Source organism: Typha latifolia, chromosome 9 (genome assembly GCF_019914945.1).
Source record: "Typha latifolia isolate L0001 chromosome 9, TyphaL0001v2, whole genome shotgun sequence".
Taxonomy (NCBI): Eukaryota; Viridiplantae; Streptophyta; class Magnoliopsida; order Poales; family Typhaceae; genus Typha; species Typha latifolia.
In genome coordinates this window covers 622274-637033 of record NC_133094.1, presented here as the reverse complement: position 1 = coordinate 637033, position 14760 = coordinate 622274, and the positions used below count along the sequence as shown (strand labels likewise).

The 14760-nt window shown below is 37.1% G+C and overlaps 3 protein-coding genes across 3 annotated transcripts; 2 read left to right on the top strand and 1 right to left on the bottom strand.

Annotated features, from left to right (window-relative positions):
- The first annotated feature begins 608 nt into the window (after positions 1-608).
- LOC140795268 (uncharacterized) lies at positions 609-3169 on the top strand. Its single transcript, XM_073147748.1, has 4 exons — positions 609-780; positions 1906-2340; positions 2419-2610; positions 2934-3169. The coding sequence occupies exons 1-4, from the start codon at positions 775-777 to the stop codon at positions 2964-2966; spliced, it is 666 nt and encodes a 221-aa protein (XP_073003849.1). The 5' UTR covers positions 609-774; the 3' UTR covers positions 2967-3169.
- Positions 3170-3511: 342 nt separating this feature from the next.
- LOC140795267 (oleoyl-acyl carrier protein thioesterase, chloroplastic-like) lies at positions 3512-6846 on the bottom strand. Its single transcript, XM_073147747.1, has 7 exons — positions 6372-6846; positions 5654-5787; positions 5459-5572; positions 4735-4830; positions 4215-4302; positions 4061-4129; positions 3512-3947 (listed from the first exon to the last, which is right to left on the bottom strand). The coding sequence occupies exons 1-7, from the start codon at positions 6702-6704 to the stop codon at positions 3693-3695; spliced, it is 1089 nt and encodes a 362-aa protein (XP_073003848.1). The 5' UTR covers positions 6705-6846; the 3' UTR covers positions 3512-3692.
- A 3608-nt stretch (positions 6847-10454) lies between these two features.
- Positions 10455-13908, top strand: LOC140795021 (uncharacterized). Its single transcript, XM_073147380.1, has 13 exons — positions 10455-10517; positions 11014-11094; positions 11219-11320; positions 11492-11575; positions 11685-11803; positions 11882-11983; positions 12363-12479; positions 12590-12655; positions 12927-12993; positions 13110-13163; positions 13242-13331; positions 13431-13490; positions 13696-13908. Exons 2-13 carry the CDS (start codon positions 11023-11025, stop codon positions 13906-13908), a joined length of 1146 nt encoding a protein of 381 aa, XP_073003481.1. The 5' UTR covers positions 10455-10517; positions 11014-11022.
- The last annotated feature ends 852 nt before the right edge of the window (positions 13909-14760 follow it).

Here is a 14760-nt window from a genome sequence, read left to right as displayed (position 1 = left end):
TCTTTTACCCTTTTATTATGTAAACCCTTTCTCTTTTGGACATATTTGATCTAGAAATATTTCCTAGTAGTCAATTAGATGGACTACCGGATCGAGTGGGAACACAGTATAGAGATATCGTATGACGCTTACAAAATACAGAGAAATTCTTTCTTTTCTAATAATTCTAGTTTGTAACACAAGAACTCAACCATTAAGAAAATTTCATCCCCTCGCTATTTTTATTACCAGTGGACTTATTCTTCGATCTATTTGGTCGAATTAAACCACCAAACTACTTCGGGTAAAAAATATTTAGATTAATGATGCCGTTGTTTTAACCACACGGCTAAGAATAGTGACGTGATGAGATCTAATTTGCAATTATTAAACCTCTAACTCGACATCATATGATTATTGTTTCCTTTTTCTATTCTTAATCTTTTTCGGCTAAAGGATTAGATGTTCCTAGTCTCTGTCTTCTTTCGTAAATTGTAGTTTTGCTTTTCGGAAAGGCCTTTTTCTTTGATTCACAATTTAAACCTTTGTAAGGGGTTTTATCACAAGAAAAAAGGGCTTTTGCCTTAAACTATGGACCTTAATGCAAAAAAGCAAGCAACAGTATAGCTGCGCCGACATCTGGAAGGTCAAAGATGATTAGTCTCTCTCTCTCTCTCTCTCTCTCTCTCTCTCTCTGTGGTATACGTTCTTTAGGGGAAGAAAGGAAAGGAGATGTTTTGAAGCGGAAAGAAGCCGCCTTTAGCACTGCAAAGGAGGCTAATTGCTCTTATTGAAATGGCAGTAAGTTTTCTTGTTTCCTTTTGATTTGGGTTTGCTTTGATTTACCACTATTATTAGTAGGAAATGAGAAAATTTGCATCTTTGGTCAGTTCTTGGTGTTGCGGTACTCATTTGTTTGGGCGTCTTGGTGTTAGGAGATTATTGTGTTCTTTGTCGTTTTTAGGTTGGATATGATTATTCATTGATGTTTTATTAGAGAGGCGTTCCTGTTACCTTGTTTCTTGGAGAAGATGGGTGGGAATTTTAAGGTTCGGACAACTAGGTCTTGGTTTTGCATGATCTGGTCTCTTTTGTGATCATTCTGTGGAATTATTAACCTTGAATTTAGCTGTTGTTTTCATGAAATAGAGGTTCCTATGTGGGCTTCTGGAGTAGAATTTATGAGGTTTGTAAGATTGAGCTTGTTCTTATCTTTTCTTTTTCTTTTTTCTGTATATTTATATCATGATTGTCTCTTATGAGAGATTTTGTTAAGAATTTAGCTCTTATTTGCATGGAGTGAAAGTCCGGTTAATTCAATTGGATTGTTGTGGTACCTTCTTTGATGAATGAGCCTTCAGTTCAGTTTGGCAAAGAGGTTGGAACTTTGGATGGTTCAAAAGTATTTATTATGTGTGAGCTTCTCTACTTTTTAGTGAATTACTTCATAAAGCTGATGCGAAATAGGTAGGCATGTTTAATGCTTATGGTTATGGTTTCCAATAAATAATAGAGAAGAAGAAGAAGATATGCAGTAATACAAAGGAACGAATATAGTGTAAAATTTGTGGAGGTATTAATGATCTTTGCTGCTTTATTATTTTCCAAATGGTAATAATATTGTAACGTTTTCCTGACTATTTCTTGGGTGCATGTTTTACGAAATTGTTTTGATAGCTTTTCTCTTGATATTGTTTGGATGATTCTGGGTTAACTACAACCTTGCAATTGGTGATGGCATCTATTCTAGGACTAGAGGAATGTCATAAATAAGCATGTTTCGAATGTCTTCTCTGGTCATCTTCTCTGTTATTATATTTCGAAGTTTTGTTTTGAAGTAGTAGTAAGAATATGTTATTTCATTCAATGCTAATGTTCATAAGTTTGCCAATTGAGAGAGTGATGGCAATATTCCTCATTGCACAGTCTTCTGTCAATGCACACAAGGGTGGAACTGAAGGAAAAACAATAAATCCCACTGATCCAAAAGCATTTTCTAAAGACATACCATCAGCTCACGCCCCTGATCCAGAGGCACCGAAGATCAAGAATGTGAGGCGGACAAGTGGAGAAACTGATGTAATGGCTCAAAACCCTCCCACAGATTCATCTGATCATGGTCGTGGAGATCGACGTAATTCAGCTGATCCACCAAGGAAAGCAGGCAAGGTAAGTGGCGGATCTGATCACAGCGTCGAACAATCTCCGCTTCACCCTCACCACCAGGTGAGAACTGCAAGAAAAAGTGGAGCATCCTCTCCTTTCAGGGAAGGAAAAGGTTCAACTGATCATAGACATGGGGTTGCTTCAAAAGCTGCAGGAAGATCCAAGATAAGGACTGGTGGTAAAGGCGACGAATCAGTAAGTCATTTCCCTAACCGATAGTAGTTTTGCATTAGTATGAACATCGATATGTAATGTTTCTTTGTAAATCCACAGCCTGACTCAGGATCAGCTGTGCCCAAGTTTGGTGAATGGGATGAAAAGGATCCTTCTGCTGCTGATAACTACACTGGCATATTTAACAAAGTGAGGGACGAGAAGCGTGCCGGAACAACAAAAAGTCCCATGATCACTGATGACAATAAATATATGTATGGTTCCAAGCAACAGGGCAACCGTGATTCCTCGGTGAGTAGTTGCTTTTATGGATATCAGCAAGAGATCTACTAATCTTGATCAAATTCTCAACTTCTGGACTTTCATATATTGAATTTACTAGCAGTGAACATTGTCATTCTATTATAAGTTTTAGATGATAAACCCACTATTTCTTAGAACTTGAGTGTCACATGTTTGTTATTGATAGACTTGCCTTCTTAGGTTCAGATTAGTGCAAACTTGGTTATTGAGCTGAAAGAAATATCCTCTACTTGCAAAGTATGGCAACGTAATTGCCACCATTGGCATGAAAGTTTTTTAATTTCTTATTCTTTGTTTCTCTTTTCTTACAGCGCTGTTCCTGCCTCGGTTGGTGGAAAAAATGATGCCTATTTCTGAGGTATATACGAAGCTCCGGTTCTGTACATATAATATGAAAGATATGATATTTACGCAATCTGTCTGTTTGAAAGGGATGTCCTCTCTCCTCTGTCTTCATTTCTCTTCATGTGGTAATAATTGAAGACTTCTTGCTGTACAATGGCTGATGTTGTGAAGCAATTTTATGCTACATGGCGTGGTTCTTGCATGTCTTCTTTTAGCTTCATTTTATAAACTGATTTGAGATTTTGAACGCCACACCAACTCAAAAATCTTGATGCTGTTGTATATAACCTGGGAAATTTTGCAAGCCTAGATTAAAACCAGGAGATGATTTTAAGCTATAAGATATTTAAATCTTTTCTTGGAGAGAACTCCTATCAAATCCACGATCTTCTTTCTTCATTGCAAACAAAGACTACCTCAAAGACATGAGTGTTTACTATTCATTGCACTCAAACTTCATATCTTAATCATATTTCCAAATAATCCCTGTGAAGTCGACCTTGAGCGTCTGGTTCTTAATAAAGATATCAGAGTGACACGGCAGTTATTGCAAAGGAATCAAGACCGATTAAGTAAATAGTTCAATGCATCCTAACGTTCCAGATTCTAGCATTCCTGGAAACAAAAAACAATCTAAGGAATGCCAATAGGCCCAATACTAAAGAACAGAACAATGGAGAAAGAAAACATAATTAATCATCTTCGACTTTCGACAATAAATTATCTCATCTAACCAACTTCCTCCACTCGGTGCGTCCTCGATTTAGTTCTAGTCCAGTGCCTGACAATCCCAAGAAATGTAGAAACTGGCGGTGCTCTTGTTCTTGATGCTTTGCGATTGCAGAACCATTTGTGCCGTCATCATCAGTTAACTCTTGGCTTGTGAGGGAGTCGACCATGTCATCATGCTGGCATTCTCGCCTGTAGTCCAGGGTGATCGTTTGGAGCTCATGGGTGTCGATAATATCTTGAGGCATACTCTATCATCAAGAGTGTCAAATTATAAGTAACGAGTGAACACGATGTTAGATTGAAAGAGAAGGGATTAGATAAGAAGTCAAAATGAAAAAAAAAAAATGGTGCTTTTACATACTTCAAGGACCCATCCAATGTAAGTGACGTTATTAACATGTTGATTCATGTCAAAGTCGGCTCTTCTAGGCTGCAAATTTCCAAGATTGCATTAAAAGTTGGCAGAAATCGAACATGAAGTCGTAATTGCTACAGTACAAGGAGGGAAAGCATACCCCAAGTCCCAGTCGTGAATATTGGGCAGGATTTTCAAGCTTGGGAATTTTCTTCAAGCTCCCATTATTCTCTTCTGGAAATGCTAATCTGCATTGCAGCAATATCTTGTTAAGGTTAATCTTTGACAATACTAGTATTCTAATGATGAAATGAACTTTTCCCCAGCAGAATTGTTGGAATACATCCAAATCAACGTATTCATAAAAGAAGAGGAGGTTGGCTAAGATAAACAATAATGCATATCGAGAATTACAAGGTTTAGGTTGATCCTAAGCTAATCAAGAGTTACAATGACAAACTTTGACTACAACTCTGAAGCAGTCCGAATTAACAAAAGCTTAATACAACATGATCTGATGTAGCAATTCCATAACTCTTGTAACATAACTATATTCTCTTCTTCTACCCTTTTAAAGGGGAAAATTATCAAAATGTATTCTACTGTATTGCCTCCTAGAAAAAGTGCGCCTATTTAAGAAGGAAAACAACAAGTGCAACAATCAGAGAGCTATGACTTACCTAAGAGTTCGTGGGCAGAAGACAAGATATTCTTCCCTCACTTCATCAGTTACTCGTTGAAGTTTGCGAGTATCTTGGTTCATCATCACCCACTTGCTGTTACATAATTAATATAAACACAACACAATCAATGACCGTAGGAGCAAGAAAGAAGAAACCAAAGAGAAAAACTAGCTCCAATTTTCTCTATGATATCTCGACAATCAAGAACTTTCAAGAGGTACTCCGCATGTATCAACCTTATTAAGCCCTCAACTGTTATTCGAGCTTATTCATACATAGAAGGATCACCAAACTGTTATAGTTGATGATCTGACTATTTGGTTATGTCCATGTAAAAGGCTTTTTATATCCTCGCCTACTCTAAATTAAAAACTGCCAAGACAAACTCAACTACGACCAGCAAACCTAGTGCCCACTGATAAGTACCTTCTTCCAGAACAAACTTGATCTTCATCATAAATAAAAATTTTTAAATGCCCACTTTCTCAATGCTTAATCATTGAAATAAATACAACTTTGTCCTAAAATTGTCCTTAACATGCTACTTTTACTCCATATTGTATTCTTGTTTAATATCAATCAGTAGACTGCCGCTGACTGGTTAATGATTCAGCAGTGAATTGAGCTTAGATGGCCAATCTGCCTGAAACAGATCTTCCAACTAAGTTTATCTGCATTCCATATTCTGTGTGAAGATACTAAAATTAGAGAAAGAAATTACCTAGTAGCTCTACCAATAACCTCAGAAGTAGCCAAATCCTTGATGATCCAGTCACGCCTAGTGCCGATTCTTCCTTCTCCCTGGCACCATGTTTCAATCTCGACAACATCTCCCCTGACAAAAGCATGAAGTAGAGTTCAGGCAAATTGCCGAAAATTAGATGAAAAGCACACACATATGAGCACAGAGACCCACCAAGCTGGATATTTGTATATCTCAATATGCATACGAGAAGTAACCCAAATTAAGCGAAGTTTTCTCATGGTAGGGGTCGTAGCGAATCCATCTGTGGAGAATCCAACACTCTGTGCATGGTTACATCCAACTTCCTGCATCCATAACAAAGAGGCATTCATTTGTTTCTTTCCTCTCCTTAAACAATCTAGTAAGCTTAGTTTACTCTTTTAGCAACGTAGCCCATCTATAAGTAGTAATGTACTTAAGAATCAACAATTGTGTGCAAAATAATAGCAGAGGAGAACCCAGTAAACAAAATTACCAATTAAGTTTATAAAAAATAGTAGGAAAAAAAAAAACAAACAGCATGGCAATATTACACAAAAGTCCATTCAAATCACCACCACAGATTTGGAGGAGAATGGAAAAGATTATAAACTAAAACCACATTATCCACACCTCAAATCTTAGATCCGGAAAGGAAAAGATAAAAAAAAACATTTAAAAGGAGATCATTCGCTACCCATCTCATAAGGAGATCCAATAGCCAAATATTACGCGGCTCTGAATGAAAAACCCAGGCTTGACGAAGAATAAAATAATCCCTAAAAAGCTAAATCCAAATAATAAAATGCCTCAACTTTGCACGAAAAATTCCAAATCTGAGAGAACCCATTTCGATTCAGATCAGATCAAGTACGAAACCGAAGGAACTGTGGGATTTCTGTCTCCAAACCTGCAAGAGATTCGCGATGGTCTCGACGGTGGCGGTCTTATTGATGCCCACCTCGTAGCACCGCACGATGAAGCTCTCCTTGTACGACAGTCCGTCCTCTACCAGGCTCCCAAGCCGGAGCCTCTCGGCCAACCCCTTCCCCCCTCCGGATACGGCGGCCGCCGCCGCCGCCGCTTCCTCCACCCCAGATACGGCGGAGTTGGCTCCGACGCAGCGGACTGCCGCCGCCCATCTCTTCCGCCCGACGGCGACGGTCGACGGCAGCATCCTCCATTGCGCTGCCGCCGCCTCCCGGCAAGGCATCGGCCCCGCCGGCGTGTGAACCCTCAGCATCTCCGGCCGCTTTAAGATTCGCGCTCGGGTGCGGGTGCTCAGGCTCAGCCCCCGTCGTCGGTGCGGCTAAGCCAGCGAGACTTTATAACCCCATGTCGATAGGATCGATGGGGTCGTCGTATGAAAAGCCCTCTGATGTCCTACAAATATCGACACCGCCACTGCTTTTTAAAGAGGCTTCCGTCCAATGGATCTAATCTCTCGAACAATCTGATGGACGGACTCGGAAGAGGCACGCACGTGTCATGCGAAGCCGCTCTCAGGGCTCCTGTGGCAATCCAATGGACCTCACTACGGACACGTTGGATTAGTGACGTGTCATCAGAATCCATCACTTATGTGGCAAGATCTCAAAGCCTAATCAGTATGTTAACACACCTAAATATGCCTCCTCTATTTGAGAATTAATTAATGACTTGGAAACAATACTGATTCTATCATTAATGACTTGGATTTTTGATATGAATTAGGTTGCAAATAAAAATAAAAAATTAAACAAAAAAAACATGGGAGATTGGGAGTGGAATTTTCTTCTCTCACGCAATTTGCAAGTCAAGCCAACTATTTGGTGGAAATTACTAAAACAATAACATGGCTAAACTCAAAATAGTCAAGTATAGTAGTCTAAAATCTAAATCTAAATCTAATCAAAGTTCCCTACCAAATGTTAGATAGCAAGTGGAGAAATTCCCAAGGAGGTGAGAAAAAGCTGGCTCTCTGAAAGCACCACTTTGTTAGTGGTGGGCGCCACCATCCTAACTATGTTTAGGTTATTGGGCTTCGGCCCAACAAGACCAAATAGTCTATTTCGATTTGGGCCCTAATTGTTTCCCCAAGCCCATTATTTCCTCTGAATAAGAAATTTACAAAAACACCTATGTTTTAATTTTATTATTATTTACACCTTAACCCTATCAATATTATCATCATTTAAACCTGTAAGTTTATTGTACTGTCTCAAAAATACCCTGATGTTAGGTTTTTTTAATAGACAACTATCATATGGATGCAAAATGATCTTAATAATGTTGGGTAAGTTTTTTGAATTAAGATAAAAATAAGATAGAAACCAGATTTTAAGATTAAATTAGGATTAATTATATTTTTATTTTCAAAGCTGTCATTACGATACAATTAATTCATAATGGATTTGAGGACGATAATAAAGAAAAATCTATGCAGTATTTGATAAATTTCCCAATGTTGATCTCATGAGGTAAAAAAAAAAAAAGAGAGAGAGAGAGAGTTATAAAAGTTAGAATTATCTTATATATTAAAAGGTTTTACTTGAAAGAACTCGGTCGTTTGTGATTTATTTTATTTCTTTGATGAGGAGATCAACAAATTCCTTATTAAGATCTAATAAGCATTGACAAATATAAGATAATCCAAAGAATAAAATAAAGAGATCAAATGGGCCCACAACAATAACAAATGAGACCCATCTTTATCAAGCATCTTGGGCTCGGCCATATTCTTTGACCTTCATTTGATTTCATATTTTTTTTTTAATATCACGAAGAGAGATGAGAAAATACAGTGGAAACTCTAGATGTGACAATTTTGTATTTAGTTTTATAGTCTTATACATTTTTTTCCTCTTGACAATCTGTATAAAACTACTATCTATTGATCCCATATTTTAGATCATTTTATATCATCCTAAATAAACTTCTTCCCCATATTATTCTTTCAAAAATAAAAAAAAATAACTAAAATTAAAATTCTACGGCAAGAACTTGAAATCCACGGCTGAAGACGTGCTGCCCCCCACGATTTGACATTAAGTTCTATCTATTTTCCTCTCTCTCTCTCTCTCTCTATATATATATATATAATATATATTTCTCAATAGAGGCCGGTTTTTGATGCAGGGCTACCTTAATCCTTATAGATCATTAATGACATACTAACATTTCAATCACACACACATAATAATAATTTTAACTATATATATTTATAGGCCTAAAATTTGAGCGGTATGATAAAAATCATCAAATGTCGACACCCATATTTACTGATTTATAATAAAATTGATTCTACTCACAGATCAAAATCACCAAATCTAGCGTAGCCTGTGAGTTTGTGACTCAACGAGTTGGATTTAGTCAACACGCTACAGCCTAAACTAATCGAAAGTCACTTAAGAGGTCCTTAAAAGTGTAGGGCTATTTTTCAGTTAGGACCCTTTTTTTTCTTCAAAATGATTGGTTTACAGTAGAATTTATTTATCCAAAAGCCAATAGTATCGTGCAAGAAAGAATGGCGTCCAAGTGCTCAAAAGCCCTTTCCTCCTTTCTACTCTACAATGCTCAAGTTGCTTAACATCAAAAGGAGTTTGCTATTTTCTTGTTAACTCTTCCCATTACTTGCATATTACTGCAGCTTGGGGTAGTCGGTTGATGGATCGATGTGAAATTAATTCCCTAAATTAATTAAATGTTCCAACAATGATAGTATTAATAGCACGACGGTTGCATATTGCTCGAGTAATTAAAACGAATTCAAATTCTAAAATCCGGTAAGTTTGGAAGTTAAATAAGTTGAATTAAAAGTCTTCCGATAGCGATTAGGCTCTTATAGATAATAGATTAGACCAGTCCTTATTCGAGTACTATTCTGATCCCGAATAAGAATAGGAATAAGAGACGCCACTCTTTTATCATGCCTCCACTCTCCGAAGCCGGCGCTGATAATTTAAGGATAAATATCCCTCAATCCGAGTTCATGCAGAAAACAACACCACCATAAACTCCATACGTCAGCTTCTGGGTCCCACTTCTATACTGATAAAAAGAACACGAGCCTCTTCTCTCGTTCCCTCTCTGTCTCTGTTTTGGAAACGGAAAACATTATTTATAGTCCTTCCTCTCTTCTTCTTTGAACTCCTCCAAGCGTACGACTCCCTTTTGTAACCGAAGTTTTAGCAAACATTGTAATTTACCTCCTCTTCGTAGGAGGACAACTCTATTTAAGCCCTGCTCTTCTTCTTCTTCTTCTTCTTCTTCTTCTCCTCTCCTCCTCCATATTCGAGTACTGGCCTTCCGGTTCCTGAAGCTTTCTCGGCCATGGTGAGCGTTTTGATTACATCTAGCTTTTCTTCTTCTGAGTTTTGCATTGGTGGGGCTTGTTCGTGGATTTGACTTGGGTTTTGTGCAAAATTTGATATTTTCTAGTGGGGAATTAATTTTCGGTTTCTGGGTTTCCTCTGTTTCGTATTTTTTGATGGGAAATTCATGGAAGATGAAGAAATCGATTTGTATGAGCTTTTTTTTTTATTTTTTCCTTCATGTGGAAAGATATGGGTCTTCTTTCTGTGATTGCTTTGCGGTTACTCTTTCGAATCTACACTGAGTTCTGACTTTGGTAGGTGTAGGTCTCTTGTATCAATGTTTGGTAATTTTGTTTTATGATTTAATCCCAGTTTTCAAGAAACATATGCTTATTCGATCAAGAATTTGAGATAACTTGACAACTTGGAAAGCATATACTTGGAGAATGATCTGTTGTAATTATTTAACACAATTCAAATGGTGTTGGCAATAATAGGAGATGGAAACTGGCTCTAATGTTCCTTTCTTGCACATTGTAATCTAAATTTGAAAACATAATAAAAAATATTTCCAAAGTTGATTAGTTTACTTTATTTTGAGTTTTACGTGCTAAATTTTCCATATATCCTAATGTTTCTTGCAGGGTACTCTGCTAACGGATCTTTTAAATAAGAGATTAAATGCTTGCAACCTCTTCTTTGCTGCCCTTGTTGTTATTTTCTTTCTGGGGATTGACATTATCAAAAATGTTTCCAATGAGGTAGGTCAACTATAAATTTATTTCATCTGTAAAGAGAGTAAATTGTCCAAATTCTACTATATAGAATGCTCAGCCGTTTATAATGGTATTGTAGAAGTATTCTGTTGTTTTGCAAGTCTATCAGTTTCAGCTATAAATTTGTTATATGTGGAATTGTCTGGCAATTATATCCATAAAACCCATGTTAGCAAGGTACACCATAACATATGTGCTTAGTGATTTACTAAATTATAATTTGATTTCAAAGGAATGTGATAGTAATTTACTAATTATAGTTTTCCCCATGTCATGCTTTATGCACAGTGGGCAGGTTTAGATTAACTAAATAGTGTAGATGATGCTCATGACATATAACAATGCACACTCGTATTGCTTCACCTTTTTGTATTCCTCTTAATTTCCATGCATTCTGTTTCTTTAGTAATGGTGGGTGTCTTCTTTTTTTCTTTCTATCAATAATTACTTATGAGAGTATTCGTTGTCTTTAATTTTGCAGAAAATACCAATGCGGCAACTAACCCACCCTGTACAAATTCCGACAGCTGATTTACAGAGCAATGAAATTGATAACTGCAAGGTTGTTTCTTATAAGCAACTATCATTGTGACTTCCATGATAATATGATATGTTTGTGAAGTCTGTTTCTGATTATAAGCAACTATCGTTGTATTTACTACTTTATGGGTTTTATGGGCTTTCAGAATCAATGTAAGCCTTTAGGAAGTGAACTATTACCAAAAGGCATTGTCAGCCAAACGTCGAATTTGGAAATGCAGCCCCTGTGGGGATCTCCAGAAAGAACGGTATGTGAATTATGTCTATTGGAGAAATCTACTTGTGAGATGTCTCTACACTTATCATTCTCTATTTGTATTTCTACAAATGTAATGTTATGTGGCTATTAGTTTTCTATCTGTAGACCTCTAGAAACGTTTATTATCTTATGTGATGTTATGCGGATTCATTGATTGCAGCATAATGCCAATCCATCAAAGAGCTTACTGGCAATTCCTGTTGGAATAAAGCAAAAGGAAGTCGTGGATAAAATTGTTTCAAAGGTATGCAATATTTACGAATACCTTTCATTGTCTTTTCTAGTTAAATTTCTTCTCTGGTGTTCAATGTAAGATAAATATATTGTTTGATTCTTTTATCTGTTTATTTCAGTTCCCTCTCACTGAATTCACTATTATGCTATTTCACTATGATGGTGCTGTGGATGAGTGGAGAGATTTGGAATGGGCTAACAGTGCCCTACACATTTCCGCGATCAACCAGACAAAATGGTAATATAATTTGTGCATAAATTTTTGTAATATAAGTCCTTGGATGAAATCTCATGTTAAAAGGTATATGCTTTGCAGGTGGTTTGCTAAGCGTTTTCTGCACCCGGACATAGTTGCTGAGTATGATTATATATTCCTCTGGGATGAGGATCTTGGAGTCGAGAATTTTCATCCTGCAAAGTAAATCCATAATTTCCTAACAGTACAATATTTTGCATGCCCTCTTGTTTTTTTCTTCATTTAATGGATCAAAACTTTTCATTTGAGTTAATGTAGTTCTTGTTGAAGTGCTCGTCTTGTTTTCTTTGTTTCTGTTAACATGAAGTTGTGCTGTTTTCCATTGAATATGTGATCTCCCTTCTACACCTACTCTTTGGTTTGAACTTCTACTTGACGTCGTCACTTGTGACAGTGGTCGTTTGAAGTCACAATAAGTTCCATTTCTTTCTTCAGTGGAAGTTAGAAGCTTTTCCATGGAATTAGTCATTTCTCTGAAATCTCAAATTTCTTATTGTTATTTTCATGCTAGTCATATCTTTAACTAGCAAGATTCTTGCAGATACTTATCGATCGTTAAAAGGGAGGGGCTGGAGATATCACAGCCTGCATTGGACACTGAAAAATCTCAGATTCATCATGGAATCACTGCTCGTTGGAAGAAAGGAGCAGTACACAGGTTATTTCCTTTTCAAGAATGCATAGTTTTCATCTTTGAATTCATTTGGACAAGGATTGAGACCTCTGTTTCCTAATGCTAATAACTGCAATAAATTATTGCATAAACAGAAGATTTTACAAGTCAAATGGTGGCGGGATATGTAATGAGAATAGCACTGCCCCTCCATGCACAGGGTAAGGTGGCACCCCTTTTACACGAACAGGGTTGTTCCATCGAGCACTACTCGCTACCACATTATCTATTGCTCATTTTTAATCTTGTCTTCAAAGCTATGGAGTAACATGTATTTATCCTGAATCCACAAGTGGTTCCGGTAATAAGAATTACCGGAAAGTGTCGTCTTTAAATATAAGAAGAGAAAGGCTTATTATGCTGCTTTTACTACAGCTGTAACTCTAGCTTCTCTGAACTGTTTTAGAACTCAGCGTATGCATGTCTTTGCAGGTGGGTGGAAATGATGGCCCCTGTCTTCTCAAAATCTTCTTGGCGTTGTGTGTGGCATATGATTCAGGTCCGATCTCAATTGTTAAGCTTTTGTTTTTCCTCGATCGTATATAGATGCATGCATACTTTTTCTGCCAACGTAGAAAAAGAAGTTCTTGAATATATCTTACCCTTTCAATGCAGAATGACTTGATTTATGGATGGGGTATGGACTATAAATTCGGTTATTGTGCTCAGGTAGGATCTCATCAATCAAATTTTTATGGTATCTCTACATTCTTCGACAAGTGAGAAATCTAATATTCCTTTGTGCAGGGTGATCGGAGCTTAAATGTTGGGGTGGTGGATAGTGAATATATAGTTCACAAGGGAATCCCTTCTCTTGGTGGCTTAAATGAGAGCAAAGTAAGCCTTGTCTATAAGAAGAGCTCATCTGAAACCTCCAATATTGCAAATGTTGTAGTTTGTTAATTTCGTCATTTGAATTTTATGTTTGACCTGCAGGCTCAACATGGATCACCAGTCAGTAAAGACGGAGATAGATTTGCTGTAAGAATGACAAAAGTATAGTGCTCTATATTCTATAATCTTTGTTCTGATTGCTTGTTCATATCGCATGATTAAGTCATAAGAACTTTGAGCTGCCAATTAAAGTCGGTATAAACATAGTGAAAAAGATCAATTGGCATCATTTCAAAAGAATTCTTGTGAACTATCTCCGCATACAGTGGCTCTAAAATCTAAAAAACTGATTTGAGATGTTTTGCAGGTGAGACAGCGATCGTTTGCTGAATGGAAGATGTTTGATAAGAGATGGCAAAATGCGGCGGCAGATGACAAGTGCTGGACTGACCGATATCCGGCACCAGAGAAGCCGTCGTGGCACGGTAGATTCAATTTTTTCCATCTGATATCTTTTTCAGCTTCTGTATCACAATCTCAAACAAACTCTCAGACAAAGGCACCTGAACATTCAACTTGAGGGATAGCTCTGCGGCACGTATAAATTCAGTGGAAAACGAGGATACTGGCTTTACAGGATCAACAAACAGAACAGTCATTTGTGAGCATAAAAGTTCCACAAAAGTTTTGCAGTAACTGCAATTGTATAGCCCCCCCCCCATCCTTTCTCAAATCAAAGAAAAGTATATTACGTTTTGTAACAAAGGTCATGCAATTTTGAAAATTTATTAGTTTCTCTCTATAAATGGTTCTCAGTCAGTCAGTCAGTCAGTCAGTCAGTCAGTCAGTCAGTCAGTCAGTCAGTCAGTCAGTCGGTCGGTCAGTGTACATGTTATCTTCTCTCTTGGTAAAACTTCTCACTCTTCCTTCCATTCGTTGGAGTGGTGGTTCTTTTGGATCAGTGATATAATATCAAGTTCTGCCACTTGAAGCTATAAATCATATTAATATGAAGCATATTTTGGAATTATTATTTTTTACTTTTGGTATATATTGTCCTCTTTTCAACACTCTTCAAGTTCAAGCTGGTTTTTCTCCTTGGCGTGGCCTCTATTATAGTTTACATTGCGGGGGTCATAAATGAGTTAAACAAGTCATAAATGAACTAGCCGATCATAAATGGATTGATCGAGTTAAGGTAATAAAACAAACACATCCCATTTAACAATCGAGTTAGACTAAACTCAAACCTACTTAAAAGTCAAATTATGGTGTCGGATTAACTTTTCACCGCTCTTAATATAACCCATTAAATAAACTTCTCGCATTTAATATACGAATTTATTAAATAGGTAAGTCATGTTGGTGTTAGCCTGAACTTGATCCAATCTGAATGGACATAGAATCCAATACAACCCTGGAATTAATACAG

Bases quoted from the DNA above. Each gene is read 5' to 3' on its own strand.
- LOC140795268 (XM_073147748.1), top strand. The intron at 2,341-2,418 runs GTAAGTCATTTC...GTAAATCCACAG, and splicing joins GTGGTAAAGGCGACGAATCA to CCTGACTCAGGATCAGCTGT. The intron at 2,611-2,933 runs GTGAGTAGTTGC...CTTTTCTTACAG, and splicing joins AGGGCAACCGTGATTCCTCG to CGCTGTTCCTGCCTCGGTTG.
- LOC140795267 (XM_073147747.1), bottom strand. From the start codon at position 6,704: ATGCTGAGGGTTCACACGCCGGCGGGGCCGATGCCTTGCCGGGAGGCG. The intron at 4,303-4,734 runs GTAAGTCATAGC...GCTGCAATGCAG, and splicing joins TTCTGCCCACGAACTCTTAG to ATTAGCATTTCCAGAAGAGA. The intron at 4,130-4,214 runs GTATGCTTTCCC...GGAAATTTGCAG, and splicing joins ATTCACGACTGGGACTTGGG to CCTAGAAGAGCCGACTTTGA.
- LOC140795021 (XM_073147380.1), top strand. From the start codon at position 11,023: ATGCGGCAACTAACCCACCCTGTACAAATTCCGACAGCTGATTTACAG. The intron at 12,656-12,926 runs GTAAGGTGGCAC...ATGTCTTTGCAG, and splicing joins ACTGCCCCTCCATGCACAGG to GTGGGTGGAAATGATGGCCC. The intron at 13,332-13,430 runs GTAAGCCTTGTC...TTTGACCTGCAG, and splicing joins GTGGCTTAAATGAGAGCAAA to GCTCAACATGGATCACCAGT.